Here is a 20,306-nt window from a genome sequence, read left to right as displayed (position 1 = left end):
CTTTGAAAAAAGACTTCATTTCCCAAAAGGCTCCGCGCCGGCGGGGTCGCAGAGCACCATAGGAAATGCAGTCCCCTCTATGGGCTAGAGGCGGGTTTTCGGGATCGCGCGGCGCATGCGTGGAAGCGCATCCCGGAAGTAAGGGGGCCAACCGGAAAGAGACAGGAAAGAAAGGAGACGTCCCACTCTTGCTACGGTGGCCTGAAAGGAGTGGCGAACGCGGCGCGATAAAACTTATATTTCTGGGGCTCTCACAGTCGTGATGTCTTTCAAGAGGGAAGGGGACGATTGGAGTCAACTCAATGTGCTCAAAGTAAGCGCGAGAGGAGAGCATCTGGAGCAGCTTCAGTTGCCGTCTGAAGGCTGTGAGGGAGCTGTTTTGTTGCTGTGGCAACAACTCGGGGGAGGGGGGCGGAGGAAGCCAGACGATTGGAACTGGGCCGACACCCCTTCTTCAGCCCAGATCTCTACCCTTCTTGTGGCCTTTATTCCCTTTGAGTCCTCGTCCTTGTCATTTCCTTTTTGTTCCTCCCTCATATCCAGCTGACCCCGTCCTCATTTCTTCCCTTGTTCCCTGCAGAAACGGAGAGTCGGGGACCTGCTGGCGAGTTACATCCCAGAGGATGAGGCGTTGATGCTACGGGATGGACGGTGAGGACTAGGAGTGGATCAAGCCTGGGGGTTCTGCGGTTAGAGGCTCAACAAACTTTTGTTATTAAGCAGATTGGAAAGAACAAGGAATCTTTGGCGGGGAGTGAGTAACAGGGATGTTGGTGGTGGAGACTGGGAGACTTGGGATTTGGGCTTTGGAAAGGAGTTCTAGGCTGTGGTGGAACCTATGGCAGAGACTCCACTCCCCAGGAACCAATTATCTTCTCTCCTCCTCTCTAGCTTTGCTTGTGCCATCTGTCCTCACCGACCGGTACTGGACACCCTGGCCATGTTGACTGCCCACCGTGCAGGCAAGAAACATCTGTCCAGTAAGTTTGTGGGAAGACAGAGCATAGAGAATAAACCCTTAAAGGGTTTATTCACTCTGGGTGCCCTCCTTTTAATTCTCTTTCCCTTTCTCCTGAGGCCTGCAGCTTTTCTATGGCAAGAAGCACCCAGGAAAGGGCCTGGAGCCAAATCCAAGACAACAGAATGAATTGAGGAGAGAAGAGACCAAAGCAGAGGTAATCAGAGAGGGGAGGGTGTGTTCCAGGCTGCACACCTTAGGCTTGAAGGCTCTGGATTCTTTCTAGCTCTGAAGGTTCTGACTTTGTCTCCCATCTCCATGCCAGGCTCCTCTGTTAACCCAGACTCGACTTATTACCCAGAGTGCTCTGCACAGAGCTCCTCACTATAACAGTTGCTGCCGCCGAAAGAACAGGTCTGTGGGGTGGGTAATCCAGAAGTAGGGAGGAACAGGAGATCGATCGCTCTAAAGTACTGTTTTCCAAATTGGATTCTGAGGAATACTAGTGTTCTGGAAATGCTAACTTGAATTTCAGGAAAAAAGAATTTTGTTTGGGAAATAGGATTTTGTAATCCTGTTTGACGCATAGTAATATTACGAGTTCCCATCATGGCTCAGCGGTGAACAAACCCGACCAGCATCCATGAAGATGAGGGTTTGATCCCTGGCCTTGCTTGGTGGGTTAAGGATCCAGTGTTGCTGTGAGCTGTGGTGTAGGTTGCAGACACAGCTCGGATCCCATGTTACTGTGGCTGTGGTAAGGGCTGGCAGCTGTAGCTTGCATTCACCCCTAGCCTGGGAGCCTCCATATGCCACAGTGCAGCGCTAAAAAGACCAAAAAAAAGAATAGTAACAGTATATTTTCAGGGTTCTACACAGTCTTAAAAAAAAAAAAGCTGAAAAAACTAACTTAGGCTTTCCTTAAGTTCATTTGATTCCAAAATCCTTTTTATGCAGAACACCTGTTAATATCTTGAGGAATACAGTTTAGGAAGCACTGCTTTAAGGGGTTGGGAGTTACAGGAGATTTGGTCCTTTCCTTTACTGCTTTTACAGACTTTGATTCTTCTCTACCCAGACCAGAAGCCCCTCGTCCCTCTGTCTCTCGTTCCGCTTTTTCACCCCCAGAGGTTGAATCCCAAAGTGAGAGGATCAGTAGGGAACTTGAGCCTGCGGCTGCATCACAAACCAAGGAATCAGCCACTGTCTCATCCCCTGCACCTATGAGCCCCACAAGAAGACGGGCTCTGGATCATTATCTCACCCTTCGAAGGTGAGTGTACGGAATCACTTTCCTCAGATTGTCCCTTTTCTCTCTGGCTCTCCTTTTTTCAAACCTCAAATATTACTTATCCCTACTAGCTTTTGGGGGGGGCGGGAGGCCATGCCCACAGCATGCAGAAGTGTGCCACAGCAGTGACAATGCAGATCTATAAACTACCGAGCTACCAGGGAACTCCGCTACTAAATTCTTAACACATTTCCTTTCCTGATCGATTCTGTTTGTTCTGATATTTCCAGTTCTGGATGGATCCCAGATGGACAAGGTCGATGGATAAAAGATGAGAATGTTGAGTTTGATTCTGATGAAGAGGAACCCCCTGATCTCCCCTTGGACTGACACTCTTTCCCCATTCAGTTCACAAATAAACTATAGTGGGCGCTGGGAGCCTGACTTTCCTTGAGTCTGGTTCCTTGTCTCATTTCAGGATTTCAGGTCTGTTCGTTCTCAGCCTGGCCAATATTTCCCTGCAATGTACACAGCTCCCCATACTTCTAGCCCCTCCCCCCACTTCTACCAAAGTCATGCCAAGCGTCAGCTGCATGCAGCCCGGTGCCCTAAAATAAGTCTGTCAGAAGGAGGTCTTTGCCCTTCATGTTGTCTGACTTCTTCCCCACCTCCACTCAGAGTCTTTTCCTCCTTCAAATGACATGAAGTTTTTGGGTAGGCACTGGGTGGGGTGGGGGTGGGAGCTGGACAGGTCTGGAAACAGGGCCAGGGCTTAGCCACCCTGTGAGAGCAGAAGGGACTGAAGGCATTGGCCAGGTTATGGGGGACACCAAGGGAGAGAGCTCCCCCCACCTCCTCCTGGTAACTTGACCCTCCCTGCCTGCTGATCCCTAGAGTATAAATAATCCCCTGATGAACTGGCAGTAACCCTGAGGGGTTAGCGCCAAGATTTCCACCCCAAAGCCCAAGGAAGGAGGCAGGCAGAGTGGACAGAGGGCCTTTATTTACAGGAAAGGGGGATAGATGAGGATTTAATTTAAGCATTCAGGGCTCCGGGCTCCAGTTGATAAAGGGAGGGTACTGTTATCTCTTCTTTTGCTGGCGACCTATAAAGGAAGAAGAGTCAATGCAAGTCATTATTCCATCTCTTGCTTCCTGCAGAGGTGCTCTTCTCCTTTCCAGTTCCTTGGCCAGACTCATAAAGAGGTCATGTCTTAGGCCAACAAGCATGCCCACCTTGCATTAACAAAATAAGAAACGACAGGGCACACAAAATACCACGCCTCCTAACAGGTATGTCTCGTTTCCCTTCCACCTCTCTGCTGGTGTATATTAGGGCAGAGGGGCTTTTCTGTATACTTTCTAATCACTTCTCGGTGTGAAGAAGTTCAGGTTCTTAGTCACTAAGCCAGCTTTCAGGAGGATCTACCAGCTTCCGCACCTACCTGGCCTCCCCGCAGCCCGACACCATGTCTGCAGTTACTCACGTAATTCATTGTTCCGTGTCATGGCCTGGGCCGCCCGAGCTCGTGGCCCCTGCTGTGTAAAGTGGTAGCCAAAGCGGACAATGGAGGGACACTGTTCGAGCACAGTGGCCATTTCCATCTCCACTGCATCTCCAGGCCACTGGCGCTGGGGGAGGGAGAGGTGGAAGCTGTCAGCCACCCTCTCTGGGCTGTTCATAGTCCCAGCCTCCTGACCCTTTGGGAGGTCTAAGAAGCTTGTTTCTCAAGAGTGGGGGATGAGAGGAACTGCCTTGGCTCCCCACATAGGGACAAAGAAGAGGAGAATTCAAACAAGATTAGATGAGGTCCTACCCCGGTGGCTCCTTAGGGAGGAGGCTCAGTGAGTAGTGGCTGACTGCAAAGACCAGGGCAAGGGCATGCTGACCTGGTTGTCTACGCGGAGCTCAGTGAGTGTGGCATTCTCCCGAACTGCCTTCAGCACAGCCATGAGCCCTGTGCTGCTGATGAAGTTGGATTCAATGTTCAGACTCTGGAGGCTACGATTCTCTCGCAACATGTCAGCCACCGCCTGGGGAGTGGGGATTTAGGTTAGGATTAGGAGACAGTTTCACAGATGATTGAAGGGAGGGGAAAAAAACAGGAGCAAGAGGGAAACACAGCTCTTTGAAATGAGTCCTTAAGGTGTAGGTGGGGCTCAAGGAAGGCGGAAATGAGGAGGGTAGGAGAGGAAAACAGGGAGATGACGTGTGCAGTGGAGTTGGTGGTAGAGGGGGTTGTGGCTCTTTCAGAAGATGATCTGATGATTTCGGAGCTGTGAGTCATAGGACTGAAGTTGGGCGTCTCCAGCAGGGCTCCCCTAAGAGAGCATGATGGGAATAGCACCCACAGCATAACCCCAGCCAGGGGTACATGTCAAGGTACAGGGAGAGGGCTAGGGGTGTCAGCTAGCCTTACATGGGCAATGGGGTCACCGCTCCTTGTGGCCACCAGACTGAAGCTCCGGACATGGGTATTCGTCTTCATTGCCTCACACAGTTCAGTTAGCATGGGTATCGGGATGTCCTGTCAAGGGGGGATTGGAGATGATGGGCTTGGGGACCCACCTACGTCAGCAGTTAGGATAACTGGGACAGTGTTATTCCTTAGAGGGTGGGGGTCAGATACCTGGATATTATTGAGGTTCACCTCCTCCAACTCCTTGTCATTGCTTCGAACACTCTTCAGTATCTCCTCGATGTTTGTGGGATTTGGGGGCTCATCTGGCACCGGCTTATACTTATCAGGCTGCACCACACCTGGTGGGTGAGGGCAGGAAGAAAACCCCAATATGTCCCCCACAAACTCTTCCCCATTGGTTCTCCTATCACATAGGCATCATGTCCTCTCCCTCTTCACTTGTTTCACCCTTTGCTACCTATGCTGAGACTCTGGGACCACCTGCAAAGCGCCCTGGGGGCCATCCTCCTAAACAGACTCACTGCTGATGCCTTCGGTGTTGCAGATTTCTCCACTGCAGAGAGCATCGTAGTACTGCTTGTTGCTCATTAGTGTGTACATGCCCAGAATTGCTGGTGAGAAAGCAGAGAGGGGACAGGGAATGAGAAAAAGGGACTTGCTCCAACCGCTCCCTCCCATTTTGAATCTTATATTTTTATTTTTTTTTGTCTTTTTTTTTTTTGTCATTTCTTGGGCCGCTCCCCCGGCATATGGAGGTTCCCAGGCTAGGGGTCTAATCGGAGCTGTAGCTGCCAGCCTATACCAGAGCCACAGCAACGCAGGATCCGAGCCGCGTCTGCGACCTACACCACAGCTCACAGCAACGCCAGATCGTTAACCCACTGAGCAAGGGCAGGGACCGAACCCGCAACCTCATGATTCCTAGTCGGATTCGTTAACCGCTGCGCCACGACGGGAACTCCTGAATCTTATATTTTTAAAGCCTGACCTCTTTTTCTCTTCCAAAGAGGTTCCCACTCTTCCTTGGTCCCAGGGGTCCCTTCCATCAAACTGCATAAGGCACTGGTTTTTAAAACACTGAGACAGGGCTAAGGGAAGGTCCCTAAGGGGCTGCTACAGGATGAAGGGGTCTGTCGGACTTCCTCCTGTTTTTAGCCAGAATGGTTTTGCTTCATTATCTCTGTAAAAATTCCCTTGAAATGTTAACTTACTAGATTTTTAAAAAATAAGTGAATACCTATGTAAACAAGAAAAATTCAAAACCACAGGCTTTCTCAAACATCCATGTCCTGGTTCAGAGCCTTCCCTACTAGTCCTTTGGCATGGCTAGGACTCCCCTGCCCCTCATCTTCCCAAGTCCTCCCTTCTGCACAGCTGCCCACCTGCAATATCACACATTTCCGCATCCGTGGCATGGGCCAGCGCCTCCTCGAGCTCAGGCTCCAGAGTGATCTGCTCCTCTTTTGGAATTTCCCTCTTGGGCTGAATATAGGGTTTCCCTGATGGGGAGATGAGGATGGTTCAGGTACAGGTCATTTCTCCTAGGATCCTGGCCTCCAGGTTCCTTTCCTTCTCCAGGAGGTGGAGTGCTAGGTCACTAGGAGCCACTGTAAAGCCTGCATCCTCTACAAGCTCGGGACTCCTGGGTCCCCTCGGTCTCTTACAAGAGCTGAAGAGTGCGAGCTGGCATGCAGATGTAGGCAGCCAAGTCCCTGGGCAGCTAGGAGCTGGAAGGTGAGAGGGAAGCTGGAGGGGGGACATGTGAGAGGCAACTATTTGGGTTCTGGGAGGCGTGGATGTTAGTGTCTCCATACCCTTCTTCTCGCCTGTGAAGGGTACCAAGTCATCACGCTCTTTGACCTCTAGTGCCTGCTGTTCCAGGTACTGCAAAAGGGCCTCTCGGTCCAGCGGCCCCGTTGGGCTCTTCTTCGTCTGGTCACGTTGTCTTAGTCCAGCTGGCAGGAGCATGTTCTTAGGGATGAGTTTTGAGGAGCAAGTCAGACCTCCCCTCTGACTGGGGCATCTCCAGGGCTCCCTAAAACAGCTCCAGACACCTTTCCCCTGACTCTCTTGGGACTCCAGTCCCAGTAGACAGCCCTGGTCTCAGACACCCGGGCCCCACACCCTTCCCAAATACCTGGGGACTTCCCCTGGTTCCCTGTGCTGGAGCCCCTACCTCGGGGTCCATCTCCTGTAGCTCGCAGTCCAGCTGCTCTAGCTCCTCAGGGCTCAAGGTCCTTAGGATCTCATCTTCATCTATGTCTCTGTATTTCTCCAGTTCCTTCAGATACGATGACATGATGGCCCCCACCCCCTCCCCACTGTGTGGCACTCACGGAGCCTGGGGTACATGGGAAAAGTGGTTGGAAATGGAAAGATGGACATGGACACAGTAGGGACACAGAGAGACAAGCCACGGGGGGGCAGAACAATTAACTGGTTGCCTTGGAGGATAGAAATCTAGCTGGGTGTGGGAAGATGGGGGTAGGTTAGGTTGTTTAGTTAGAACCCAAGCCTCCTTCCTGCTTCCATAGCTTCCAGCCACTCTGGATGGGGATCCCAGGCATCCAGACCGAATCTGTCTTCCCATTGTTTGATGGGGAAATCCTGGCAGTACCCCTCCCCTATAACCTCGCCTGTCAGTGCCTCTTGCCCTAGCACAGCTGCCGGGAGCCCCGCCAACACAGCTGGCCCCAAGCCCAGTTCCTATTGAAAGGAAGGGGGGCAGGCAGAGAGCTTCAGGGAAATCCTTCCTTTCTTCCCCATAATCCAGTCTTTTTCCTAAACTGGTTTAAGAAAGCAAGGAGGATTGAGGGGGGAAAGACAGTGCTCTTACCCCACTCTCATTTCCTCTTACTGTGGGGGGGTCAAGATTTCACTTTCTGTTCGCTTAAATTCTAAATCCTAAGGGAAGGCAAGGGCTCAGAGGAGCTGGGGTACTTCCAGGTTGGGGGAAGGGAGGTATGGCCTTAGGAGAAGGTACTGAATTCCCATAATTTGTCCTGGGCTTTGGACAGGAAGGTGACACCAGTCCAATGGGTGGGAAGTGTCTTCTAAATGGGATAAAGTTTCTCTAAAAATGGTGAGAGGATTAGACTTGCATGATCTTTTACAATATGAAAAATACGCACAAGCTACACATACATGTTATGCTGAATATGAAAGATTCAGAGAGGGCAGTGACAGAAACACAGAGGGACAAAGACAGACACACTCCATATCACTCCCAGAAGGAGCCACTCTTCTCCTCCCATTCCCCACCAGGCTCTGATCCATAAGGCCCCCCTGCCTTCCCCACCTACCAGTCCTGGCGGTCACCTCCCTTCTCACCTCCCCTTCTGTCAGTCGGTCTGTCTGTTCTACTGGAGCACTGTACCGGCAACAGGAGGAGCCGGGTGCCGGGACAGAGGGTGGGGGAACAGTGAGCTCAGCATTTTATTATTTTAGCTCTGGCCAGGTGGGGGGGAGTGGGAGATCACATATACACAGCCCCCATACCCTGCCCAGCCCTGAGAGCCTCTAGTGGCCACTAAGAGCCATGGCACCTCCTCCCCTTCCTGCAAGCCCAAGTCCTGGAGACTGGAGTTCTAGGAGACTCACACCATTCCTACCTATCTGATGTCTGCTATACTTACAGTAGTGACTTTAAGGAGACATAAAGGTGAATATAAGGATTTTGGTTTTGGTGTCTAATTTTAAGGTTTATAAACTGTTGGATGAGTATTTTACTATTATTAAGGGGAACTCAATATAAATGCTATTAAACAAATATTTAAGACCCATGTATATACACAGACATTCGCAAATAATTTTTGCTTCCAACCCAAGATTATAGACACCAGACAAAAGGGATCTTTCTATTTTATTAGATTAAAAAAAAAAAAAAACAACCCATGAAACCAATAGGAACTAGGGGAAAAAAACTAAAGGGCTGGGCAAGGATCAGTGATGACAAGGGGAAGAAGTGGGGGGGGAACAGGCATCAAGAGCCCCAAGTTAGGGCAGGAAAGGGCTTTCTAAGGACTCGACCTCCCTTCATTTGATGACGATTTTCTGGCGCAAGGCTCGAGGCCCAGAGCCAGGGAGGGGCTCGGGGGGTGGTGGGCCAGGACCCAGGGCTGAGGCAGTGGGCGGCAGTCCGTGGGCAGTGATGTACTTCTTGTAGGCCTCACGGATGATCTTGAAGGCTCGAGCAGTGGCGTAGGGTATGTCTGTAACAGGGTCCCGGTATAGGGCTGGGCGATGGGTCACCGGGCAGACCTCCCGAACAGGGACCTTTGGGGGCCGCCCTTGGGGGAACCATTCCTCGAACGTCGCATCATCACTGAAAGTGATGAAGGTACGAGAGCAGCGAGCAGGAGGGACGACGGGTCCAGTCCCAGGACGGGGAGTCAATGCAGAAGCCGTGGGAGTGGGATCAAGTCTGAGGGAAAAGACACAGAAAAACACAAAGAGCTGAGACGAGAAAATAACAGACAAAGAGATCAGACAGGTGAGAAAAGAGGAAGCAGAGGGGACGGCAACATTGGAGAGTCTCTTCAGTGGTAACAACACAAAGCTGGGCTGGATGGAAAAAGGAAAGGAGAAAAGAGAGGCTAAAAAAGAGAGAAAGCAGTAAGGAGCTGACAGGAAGAGGAATCTGAAAGACACTGAGGGCTGGAGAGCTGTGTGCAGAAAGCAGGTGACATGGGGCTGAGGGAACAGAGCTGGGTACAGAAAGGAGCAACTGCTCTCTTCTCTCCTTGAGATTCACTCACCCCTCCACATCGACATTCTCTTCTTTAGGGCCTGGTTCCCCAACAAGTGGCACTGTCACCGAATGGTAGGTGATTATGGGCCCAGGGCACTTGCGCTTCTTATGGACCTGCTTCTTTTTGTCAGCCTCGAGCCGCTCATAGGTCTCTTGAGGGTCAAAGGAAGGAAGGGATGGTCAGTTCCCCTCTTCCCAAACCCGGGTCTGTCCTACAGTCTCTCCATCATCTTCCTGGCTGTCTAGTCACTGCCTACCCAAGCCAAGTATGAAAGTCCTCTAAGGCCCTCTAGCATCTACCATTTCATACGTTTTCTGCTTGCCCCTCTTTTTTTTTTTTGGCCACACCTGTGGCTTGTGGTAGTTCCTGGGTTAGGGGTCAAACCCATGCCACAGCAGTGACCCAAGCCACTGCAGTGACAACACCGGATCCTTAACTCACTGCACCACAAGGAAAATCCTGCTTGCCCCTCTTGACATCTTTTCTGCTCATCACTGCTTCAGTCCCCTTAGTGTCTTCCCCACTCAGACTGTAGGACTTCAGAACTGAAAGTGACCCTCTGATGAGATGCTTGGCTCATTTCCCCAGAGACCCCTCCAGTACTGCCCTGTCAACTTGCTCCCAGCCAAGGCAGAACACTGCATCTTTAGGCATCTCTGGTCATCAGCGTTCTTTCCAATTTTGAACCGAAATATACTTTCTGATGACATTGTTTTAACTTTTAAGGCCATAAGGGACATAAGTGTAATCTTCCTTCCACACGACAATCCTTTATATAGTTGAAATTAGTTTCCATCTCTATCCAGGCTGATCACAACACCCCTTCCACTGAGCTATTACTCATACAGCAAGGTTGAGTCACTCTCTCCCTCTGCCACCGCTGTGCCTCACTCTTCTATTCCTGTATTCATCACAGTCTATGGCAGAGTCTACAAGATGGCAGCCCCTTCACCCCCCACCCCTTGGGTGTTCTGCTTGATCTGTATAGCGTTTTAATGAAAAATCTGAATTAGCTGCTGACAATTAACAGTTAGGAATTACATTTAAATACAGAGATTTCTGGTCCCTCTTAAAAAAAAATAATGAGTTCCCATTGAGGTGCAACAGAAATGAATCCAACTAATATCCATGAGGATGCAGATTCAATCCCTGGCTTCGCTCAGTGGACTGGGGATCCAGTGCTGCCATGAGCTGTAGTGTCACAGATGTGACTCAGATCCCACATTGCTGTGAATGTGGCGTAGGCCGACAACTACAGCTCTGATTCAACCCCTAGCCTGGGAACCTCTGTATGCTGCAGGTGCGGCCCTAAAAAGCAGAAAAAAGAAAGAAAGAAAGGAAGAAAATCTGGCAACCCTGTGCCTGCATTCTCACATGGCAACAATTAGCTGAGCTGAGTAACTGCTCCTCCTTTCAGGCACTCCTCGAGTTCACCACAGCCCCCACTGGACCCTGTGACACTGCTCTATAGCAGTTCTTGTCAGTATATGTGTCTTTTCCCTAAGGACAGTGACTGTGACTCGTATGACCTACATATTATCAGGGTCAAGCAGCATTCCATACATTACAGGCATTCAATAAAGATGTGTTAATATATAAACAAACAAAAATATCCCTGGTCTGGAGCTCCCGTTGTGGCTCAGTGGCTAACGAATCCGACTAGGAACCATGAGGTTGTGGGTTCGATCCCTGGCCTCGCTCAGCAGGTTAAGGATCCGGCGTTGCCGTGAGCTGTGGTATTAGGTCGAAGATGTGGCTCGGATCCTGCGTTGCTGTGGTGTGGTGTAGGCCGATAGCTATGGCTCCGATTCGACCCCTAGCCTGGGAACCTCCATATGCCTCGGGAGTGGCCCTAGAAAAGGCACAAAAAAAAAAAAAAAAAAAAAAAAAAGCCTGGTCCTTCTCCTCTGAATGAACTTTTAAGTTCTGTGCTGTGTCCAAAAGTGGGTACTGTCAACACACTCCGCTAGATAAAGTCTGACCAGAAGAGTCCTCTGGACACTCCCCACCCCAAACCCCTGCCCAGTATTTTAACCTCTTTTGCACTTAAATTTTGGTTGGTAATGTTGTTCTCTTTCCCTGAGCCAACCTTCCAACCCTTCTCTCGAACACTTCCTGTACCCTCTGGAACGCCTGCTCTGTAATCAGCCAACTCATCTATTTCCTCAAGTTCCTCACTCAGCAATCCTTCCAAAACTTGCCTTACTGGAAACCTGTCATCCACAGAGGCCACCACTCTCCCTGCAGTCCTCTGATGGAGGCCCCTTACTCTCCCACATCCTGTGCAAGCTGTGCCTGAGTCTTACTAAGTCTCACACTTCAGGTCTCTTTGCTCCATTACTTTGTATTTTTTTCTTTCGTCTTTTTAGGGCCGAACCCGCAGCATGTGGAAGTTCCCAGGCTAGGGGTCAAGCCGGAGCTGCATCCACCAGCCTACACCACAGCCACAGCAACGCGGGATCGGAGCCACATCTTCGACCTACACCACAGCTCACGGCAACACCAGATCCTTAACCCACTGAACGAGGCCAGGGATGGAACCTGCATCCTCATGGATACTAGTCCATATCATTAACTGCTGAGCCACAAGAGGAACTCCTTGCTCCATTACTCTAGATACCTCTGTTCTTCTAGTTCTTCAGTATTCTAGTCCATGAATATCTCCTCATTCTATCATCCCTTCCAGGCTTCATTTGCCTTTTAAAATCAAGCTTAGGTTCCATGGTCTATCAGTCATTCTCCTGTCAATCTAGACTCCCTCACCCAGACCTGGACTGCCAAGTGCTACCGTTGAAAAGTTACAAAATAGGTAGACTGGAACCACAATAAATTCATGGTCCCAAAGTTCAGATGGTCCTATCTCAACAAGTATTTCAAGCAGTCTTCATTCTCCTCAAGCTTCCAACTCTATCCCTAACACCTGACAGTACATAAAAGATAACAGATGAGAACAACTGCACTGCCCTGCTCTGGATTTACAGTCCTACAACTGTGAGCCACCCTTCCTTCCCTCCTTTCTTGTAACTTAGCTCAATTCCTCCACATGTGCCCTAGCTTCCACCCCCCGCCCCCAATTCTCCAAAACCCTACACTATTTACCATCCTTCCTTTCTTTTCCATCTTTAAATTCTTTCATTTTCACTTCACCAAAAATATACTTATATTCTTTCTAATCTCTGAATAAAACAAAGCAAGGACAGGGAGTTCTCCAATGGCCTAGTGGGTTACGGCCCCTGCATTTTCACCACTGTGGCTCTGGTCACTGCTATGTGGTACAGGTTCGATCCCTGGCCTGGGAACTTCCACATGCTGTGGGTGTGGCAAAAAAGACAAACAAATAAAAAAAAAAAAACAAGGACAAACTCTACCTTGACCCCACACCCCCCTTATTCCCTCTCCTACCCTTCATGGCTGAATTTTAAGTTTGGCTTCCCAACCAACTTCCAAATGGCTCAGTCCCCAAAAAGTGCTCCCTAAGGTCATCTCTGATCTCCATGTCACTAAAGCCAATGGACACTTCCTAGTTCTCTTCACTGGCATCTCAGCAGCACTCAGTAGCTACTCTCTCTTGAAATATTCTTTCCTTTAGGATTAAGACAAACTCTCCTGGAGTTTCCAGCTCTCTGGCTACTCTTCCGATTCTTTTCTAAGCACCTCTTCTTGTATAAGACTATTACTTTTCAGTGTCTGCAGGACCTTTTTGTGCCTCTGTCTACTCTCCTCCCTTTATGATTTCTCCCTAGGTGATCTGATCCCTCCAGTGTCAACTACCATCCATATTTTAAAACTTCCAAATCGGTATTTCTTTTTTGTTGTTGTTGTTGTTGTTTTGTTTTGCTTTTTCTAGGGCCGCACCCACAGCTTATGGAGGTTCCCAGGCTAGGGGTCTAATCGGAGCTGGAGCCACTGGCCTACACCAGAGCCACAGCAACGCAGGATCCAAGCCGTGTCTGCAACCTACACCACAGCTCATGGGCAACGCCAGATCCCTAACCCACTGAGTGAGGCCAGGGATCGAACCTGCAACCTCATGGTTCCTAGTCAGATTCGCTAACCACTGCGCCATGACGGGAACTCCCCAAATCTTTATTTCTAACCCAGGAATCTTGTCCAAGTACCAGATCTGCACATTTAACTCAGTTCTCAGCACTGCATGAATTGCTCACAGACACCTCAATTCCAACATGTTAAAAAATGAACTTATTGAGGAGATCCTGTTGTGGCGCAGTGGAAACAGATCCAACGAGTATCCATGAGGGCACAGGTTCGATCCCTGGCCTCACTCACTAGGTCAAGGATCTGGCGTTGCCGTGAGCTGTGGTGTAGGTCGCAGACACAGCTCAGATCCCGTATTGCTGTGGCTGCGGTGTAGGCCGGCAGCTGTAGCTCCGAAATGACCCCTAGCCTGGGAACTTCCATATGCCTCAGGTACAGCCCTAAAAAGCAAAAAGTAAAATAAAATAAAAAAATAAAAAAGTAATTTATTATTTTTTTTCCCTATCAAACATGCCTCTCCAGGATCTCCTATGTCAAGTTATAATGTCAGAAGCTTGGGAATCGCTCTCTTTACAGTGCCCTGAAACAATCAATGTGGTCGAAGGATGCAGACTGTAATTACAATGATATCAGGTGACCTCAGTATTTGTGATGGTTCTCCATCATTTATGTTTTGAGAGATAACTACTGTTTTAAAGCACTGAAATGCAATTATACAGAGAGATATTTCCCATTTTAAAGCCAACATAATGAAAGAAAAAATGTTGTGAGAATACATCCTGAAGTTCTCGTCGTGGCTCAGCAGAAATGAATTTGACTAGGATCCATGAGGATGCAGGTTTGATGCCTGGCTTTGCTCAGCGGGTTAAGGATCCAGCATTGCCACGAACTGTGATATAGGTCGCAGACGTGGCTCGGATCCTGCATTGTTGTGGCTGTGGCTGTGGCGTAGGCCTGGGAACCTCCATATGCTGCAGGTGCGGCCCTAAAAAAAGACAGAAAAAAAATATGTCCTGAAAATGTTGGAAGTGTACTAAATCTTTTCTCAATAACTGAGGTCTTTTGGAGTTAAGATATCTAAATCTCATAACTATCATTAAACTGAAATAGAATGGGTCCTAGATATTCTGGGTAAACAATCTTCCACTCCACAGTGAAACTGCATTTGGGTTATACATGTTCAATTATTTATGCTTGGTCAAAAAAAGAGAGAGCAATAGAGAAATAACAAACTAAATACTGTAGGAGATTCCACCTGTTACTTAACTCAGTTAAAGTATCCTTCAGAGTGAGCACGTGATGGGAGATGTGAAGTCTGCTGTGCCCTCAATTTCTCACGTACCTTTCCTGACCCTAGAATTCTCACCATACTTTAGAGAAATGTATGGTTTTGTACAATATATTACCATATACGACTATGTACCCGATAGCATATAAGCTAAAGAAATTTTAAAGAATTTTTACTTTAAAGTAATATATCTCATGAACTACCTCTGAATTTCTAATTCTTATGATCATTAAAGTAGGCATTACCACCCCATTTTGTGAACAAGGAAAGAAAGATAAAAGTAGGCTGTAAGTAATTTGCCTATGGTCTTACAGGTAGGGAACAGCAGAATTACAATTTGAATTGAGTTCTACACAATTTTTTTTTTTTTTTTTTTGCCATGCCTGTGGCATATGGAAGTTCCTGGGCCAGGGATCAAACTCAAGCCACAGCAGTGATACCAGACCCTTAACCAGGGAACTCCTTATATAAGTCTTATATTACACCAAAGTACTTCAGTATAACTTGTCCTTTAGTGCCCTCGTAACTGCCTAGTTCCTTGTCCTTGCTCCTCATAACTTCCTCTCCCCATTTCTTTCCTCCGATTACCTTGTCCCAAATTGCCATCTTTCTGGTTCATTGGATCTTCCAGGTCTCAGTTTATCTCATGCTTCTCAGCCCTTCTACCCACTGTTCTCAAAACCATAGACTGACCCAGTGAACGTAAGTTGAGCTCTTCTGTGATCTTAGCCTCCCTGAGCAGCTCCTCCTGGGTCAGTGGCCGCTCACAGTGGGGCCCCTTTCGCCGCCGTGACTGACCCTGCCGCTCTTGTACTCGAAGGAATGTCTGTCTTGTATGCTCAGCTGTAGACTGACGCATGGACTTCCGACCTGGGAAGGAAGTCAAGAGAGGAAGAAACCTTTGAACTCATGTCCACCTCCTTTGTATTTTTTTTTAAATTTAAAATTTTTATTTGGAAATCATCTTAAACTTAGAAAAAAGTTGCAAGAACAGTACAAAGTAAATCCATGTGTTCTTTACCAGATCACCTGTTAACATTTTGCCCTATTTGCATTTTGTGTGTGTGTGTTTTCTGAATAATCTGAGAGTTAAGTGTACATATCATGGCTCTATTCCCCTAAATACTCAGTGTATATTTTCTAAGAACAAAAAATTTCCTTACATAAACATAATTCAGTTATCAACTTCAGGAAATTTAACAGTAATACAATACTTTATCATATTTCAATTTTGTCAATTGACCCAAACATCCGCACTCACTGTCAGAGCCATCATCCTGTAGTTCTAGTGGAAGCAATGCTTTCTCTTCTCGGGTCTTCTGAGAGCTACCAGCTGGGGTGCTGACCTTTCGAGGCCTCAAGCTCTTAAGAGGCTCCTGGGGACAGAATGGAATCAGACACCAGGGAAGAGAAGAAACAGGTAAAAGGAAGAGAAAACCAGCACTGAAGAAAATGGGACTGGTGTGAGGATCTTGAGACCTGATGAAAGAGAGAACAGGAATTAAGGAAGCCCAAGAAAACTAGGACCCCCCCCTTCACCTTATACGCTTTGGTGACTACTCGGCGCTTCCTTCTTGGCTCTTCTGTTTCTCCATCACTGGATGGTTCATCTCCTTCGTCGATGTCAAAATCAGAGTCCACCTCATCCTCTGTGTCTGACTGGTCCCCTTGATACTCATCATCTCCTGATTCCTGAAGGCATAGGGAAAAAAGGTTCTCATCGGCATCGGAGTCATTAATACCCCTCCAGGAGGAACAGAACTATTTCTTTCTTTCCTTCCCTTTCCTCCCTCCCTCCCTTTCTTTTTTGGTCTTTTTAGGGCTGTACCTGCGGCATATGGAAGTTCCCAGGCTAGGGGTTGAATTGGAGCTACAGCTGCTGGCCTATACCATAGCCATAGCAATGCCAGATTTGAGCCACATCTGTGACCTACTCCACAGTTCATGGCAAAGCTGGATCCTTAACCCACTGAGGGAGGCTAGGGACTGATGGCCTTAATCAATCATGGATGCTAGTCAGATTCATTACTGCTGAGGAAGGCCAGAATCAGTTTCTTTAGAAGGGCTGCCCCACTCTCCTTCCCAACTCAGCCTTTCACCTTCCTCAGGCAAAAAGCTTTCCGAGCTGATGGCCTTCAGCTCCAGGACCACCCCTTCCAACATTAATTGACTGCCTTGTACCTGTAGCACAGTGTTAAGTGCTGGGGTACAAAAGGATATGGTTTAGTCTCTATCTTCATGGGATCTTGCAGACTAGTAGAGGACAGGACATAATTATAAAACAAAGTTTTAATACAAGGCAACATATAAAGTACCAATAAAATGTTACAGATGGCTCGGGAAGGTTTAACTTTAGATTTCCTTCCTTTCGACTAGGAGTTGGCAAACTTTTTCAGTAAAGGGCCAGTTTCAGCCAACAGGTTGTAGTTTACTAAACCCTGCGTTAGACTCTAAAAAATGCAGAGGAGGACCTCCCATTGTGGCTCAGGAGAAACGAATCTAATATCCATGAAGACACAGGTTTGATCCCTGGCTTTGCTCAGTGGGTTAAGGATCCCACTTAAGGATCTTGGCATTGCTGAGAGCTGTGGTGTAGGTTGCAGACCTGGCTCAAATCTGGTATTGCTGTGGCTGTGGTGTAGGCTGGCAGATGCAGCTCCAATTCGACCCTTAGCCCAGGAACCTCTGTATGCTGTGGGTGCAGCCCTAAAAAGACAAAAAAAAAAAAAAAAAAAAAAAAAAAAAATTGCCTTTGACCACGGTTTAAAATACTGATAGTATTTAGATAGCCAAGGTCAAGGAGAGAAACATGGGCAGATCAAACAGCAGGAACAAAGGTGTAGAAGCAGGAATGCGTATAGCATGATTAGGGAATAAGGATTTGGACCTAAGTAAAGCAGGTTATCTCTGGCAAGAAGTTGTCCTAGCTGATTGTCTTTGGCGCTAGCACAGACAGCCTCCTTCCAACATTAACTGACTGCCCTGTAGGGCTACAAGATTAGAAAAGAAGGAAGTTGCCTCGGGGCCCAATGGGTCACGTTAGCTTTGCTGTGAGTTGTGATGTAGGCTGCAGACCAGGCTCAGATCTGGCGTTGCTATGGCTGTGGAGCAGGCTGGCAGCTACAGCTCGGATTCAACAGCTAGCCTGGGAACGTGCATATGCTGCAGGTGCAGCCTTAAAAAGGCAAAAAAAAGAAGAAAAAAAATCACTTGGAGGCGAAGGAGTTAATTGGGTGGGGCAGAACTTCAAACATGTGGCTTTCTCTTCAATCAATGATGAGACTAACGGGCTAATCTTGGTATACACACTGCCAAAACAAGCAAATAACAGACAGTTGACACTCCAAGCCTGTCAGCTTCAGTCTTGCACTGATGACCATCATTTCCTCCCAACTGATGTTTGTGAAAGACAGCCTGGGAACATGTTAATCCCCTTAGCTCTGACCCTACTAAGTCATATCACCAGAGGTAGCAGTTCAACTACACATTAGCTTAATGCCCAATTGAAATGCTTTCACTAAGTTATGGACTTACTACCATTCCTTTGGCTTTTATCAAGGGTCATTAATAGACATGACTAATCAAGAGACTGTTTTTACATCATCTACCAAACCCCTGTTACTTTATATATAAGGACGCAATTCTCCCTAGGATTTAATGTTGAATAAGTTTGTCTCTCTTAAAGAACTTGTATGCTTCTTTCCTACTGAAAAAAGAAATTCAGGGTTTGGCTGCCAGGAAGCTCACAGCTAAATTTAAAATCAATTGCTACTACCATTTTAGCTGAGGCTCTTGGTACAATTACTTCTGATCTGTCTCTATTTTTACTGTTCCTACTTTTTGTTTATATCGTAAGCCTCCTTAAATCCTTTTTGGAAGAAGGAAGGGTACATATTAAATAACAACTCGTAAAATGACAGGAATAGGAAAATGGCCTTTGGAGGAGGGATGGGAAAGTTCTATTTTAAACTACTTGCTTAGGGGGTTGTTGTGATGATTCCTAATCAGTCACCAAGTCCTGTGGATTCTATTTCTCCTTAATTTCTCCTGAACCCTCCTGATCATGTTTCTCTACTCCCGCTGCCTTCTTCAAATCCACAATACAGAGTGATCTTTATAAAGTACAAATCTGATCATAAAACTATGACAAATATTCTCAGTCCTCTGGATGAAGAGCAAAACTCCTTAACATGGCTCACAAGCCCTCCATGATCTGGCCCACGCCTACTCCCTCCAGCCTGACCAACCTTTATTCTCCTTCATGGTCTGGATAATGACAGTAGATATGCAGGTCCCTGACAAGGATCTCAGCGTTTTTATACATCTCTGCCCCACCCCCTCGCTGGACCAACCCTCCTCCTTCCCCTGCTCCTACTCCTACCACTATTCAGCCAGCCAAGGCCACTTTTCATATGGTCCTCAGCTTATCCTGATGCCTATCCCAAACAACTTTGGCTCCATGTGGAATTTAAACTGACTTAATTCAGCTAGTTCCCCCACTGGAATCTGGAATATGTCAGAACAAAATGGTGGGGTCTGTTTTTTGGTTTGTTTTCTTTTTGGCTGCGCTGGAGCCATGTGCAACTTCCCCACCAGGGACTGAACTGGTGCCAAAGGAGGTGACCCAAGCGGCAGCAGTGACACCATGCCCTTAACTGGCTGAGCCACAGAGGAACTCCCCAAAGTGGTGTTTTTAATACTCTGTTTCCCTAAAGCCTATCACAGTTCTTGGCTTGCTCTATGCGTTTAATATATTTGATGAACGGTTAGATTCAATCAATATAAAATTTAACAAGTGCCAACCCAATGAGGACACTGGACCAGGCATTGGACATGTGTACTGTTAAACAAAACAGATTATCTCTAACCTTAAAGCGCTTACAATCTGATAGAAAAGTATAAACAAGCCAGCAAAAGCTATTACAAATCGAAATAGGTTCTACGAAAGATATATAGGGAGAAACTTCTTAGCACAATCAAGGAAAGGCTATTTACCCAAGAGACATTTACACCGAGATCTGAAAGCTGAAAAAGGAGTATGCTAAGTGCCTCTATTTTTTCTTGAGAGAGATTTCTTTTCTATACTTGAGATGAATAACCAGGCAGTGGGCCAACGAGCATACACCGCGTGACTACGATGTGCTGTATGCTAGACGTCAGAAGTGCAATGAGAGATGCAGCTGGGGAAGTACACAGCAGGTTTCAGCCATCCAGGACTCTCCCTTCCAGGACTCCAGTTTATCCTCCAGTCTCGCCCACCCCATCTCGAGTATCAGCTACCAAGGATCCTCTCTTCCCCCACCCCCTTCTTTGTCCGAGGTTTCTCCCTTCAGGACTCCTTTCAGCTTCCTTCCCTCCCTCTTCCTGGGCCCGGCTCTTGCCTCAGTGAAACCCCCATAAGTCGTCTGGTAGAACTCATCTTCCTCCTCTGCCTCCAGGAGACCAGAAAGCCGGTTCCCTGCGGTCTTCCGGGGGGCCCGGCCCCCAGCCAAACTCATAGTGCCTACTCAGACTGCGCCACCACCAGCAACCCCTCACACAGCGCGGTCCTCAAGGATCGGCTCTCGACACCACTACCTGCGGGCGGCATGCGACGGCGGAAGCCGGTCATCTACAGGCAGAAGTAGCAGAGCGTCGAGAGATTCCTAGTCCCGCCCCC

The 20,306-nt window shown here is 47.9% G+C and overlaps 3 protein-coding genes across 7 annotated transcripts; 1 reads left to right on the top strand and 2 right to left on the bottom strand.

The window, feature by feature from the left end:
- On the top strand, nucleotides 144-2,674 carry SCNM1 (sodium channel modifier 1). Its single transcript, XM_001929657.4, has 7 exons — nucleotides 144-313; nucleotides 581-651; nucleotides 892-980; nucleotides 1,078-1,175; nucleotides 1,284-1,372; nucleotides 2,037-2,231; nucleotides 2,480-2,674. Exons 1-7 carry the CDS (start codon nucleotides 263-265, stop codon nucleotides 2,577-2,579), a joined length of 693 nt encoding a protein of 230 aa, XP_001929692.1. The 5' UTR covers nucleotides 144-262; the 3' UTR covers nucleotides 2,580-2,674.
- Nucleotides 3,172-8,138, bottom strand: TMOD4 (tropomodulin 4). 4 transcript variants are annotated; one of them, NM_001243294.1, is made up of 10 exons: nucleotides 7,915-8,012; nucleotides 6,789-6,953; nucleotides 6,427-6,583; nucleotides 5,995-6,111; nucleotides 5,134-5,223; nucleotides 4,820-4,950; nucleotides 4,610-4,717; nucleotides 4,080-4,223; nucleotides 3,677-3,821; nucleotides 3,172-3,295 (listed from the first exon to the last, which is right to left on the bottom strand). In NM_001243294.1, exons 2-10 carry the CDS (start codon nucleotides 6,909-6,911, stop codon nucleotides 3,273-3,275), a joined length of 1,038 nt encoding a protein of 345 aa, NP_001230223.1. In that variant the 5' UTR covers nucleotides 6,912-6,953; nucleotides 7,915-8,012; the 3' UTR covers nucleotides 3,172-3,272. The 4 variants fall into 4 exon arrangements, with proteins under 4 accessions (NP_001230223.1, XP_005663515.1, XP_020944150.1 ...); XM_005663458.3 differs by having other exon boundaries at nucleotides 3,173-3,295; nucleotides 7,943-8,138; XM_021088491.1 differs by lacking the exon at nucleotides 6,789-6,953 and having other exon boundaries at nucleotides 3,173-3,295; nucleotides 7,943-8,072.
- VPS72 (vacuolar protein sorting 72 homolog) lies at nucleotides 8,444-20,257 on the bottom strand. 2 transcript variants are annotated; one of them, XR_002343443.1, is made up of 6 exons: nucleotides 20,029-20,245; nucleotides 16,187-16,339; nucleotides 15,909-16,023; nucleotides 15,236-15,517; nucleotides 9,370-9,514; nucleotides 8,444-9,035 (listed from the first exon to the last, which is right to left on the bottom strand). XR_002343443.1 is itself a non-coding variant. In XM_001929654.5 (6 exons), the coding sequence occupies exons 1-6, from the start codon at nucleotides 20,143-20,145 to the stop codon at nucleotides 8,648-8,650; spliced, it is 1,095 nt and encodes a 364-aa protein (XP_001929689.1). In that variant the 5' UTR covers nucleotides 20,146-20,257; the 3' UTR covers nucleotides 8,447-8,647. The 2 variants fall into 2 exon arrangements, 1 of the variants encoding a protein (XP_001929689.1); XM_001929654.5 differs by having other exon boundaries at nucleotides 8,447-9,035; nucleotides 15,341-15,517; nucleotides 20,029-20,257.

Source organism: Sus scrofa, chromosome 4 (genome assembly GCF_000003025.6).
Source record: "Sus scrofa isolate TJ Tabasco breed Duroc chromosome 4, Sscrofa11.1, whole genome shotgun sequence".
In the NCBI taxonomy this organism is placed as follows: domain Eukaryota; kingdom Metazoa; phylum Chordata; class Mammalia; order Artiodactyla; family Suidae; genus Sus; species Sus scrofa.
The sequence above is the reverse complement of the archived record's forward strand: the minus strand, read 5'-3'. Positions and strand labels throughout refer to the sequence as shown.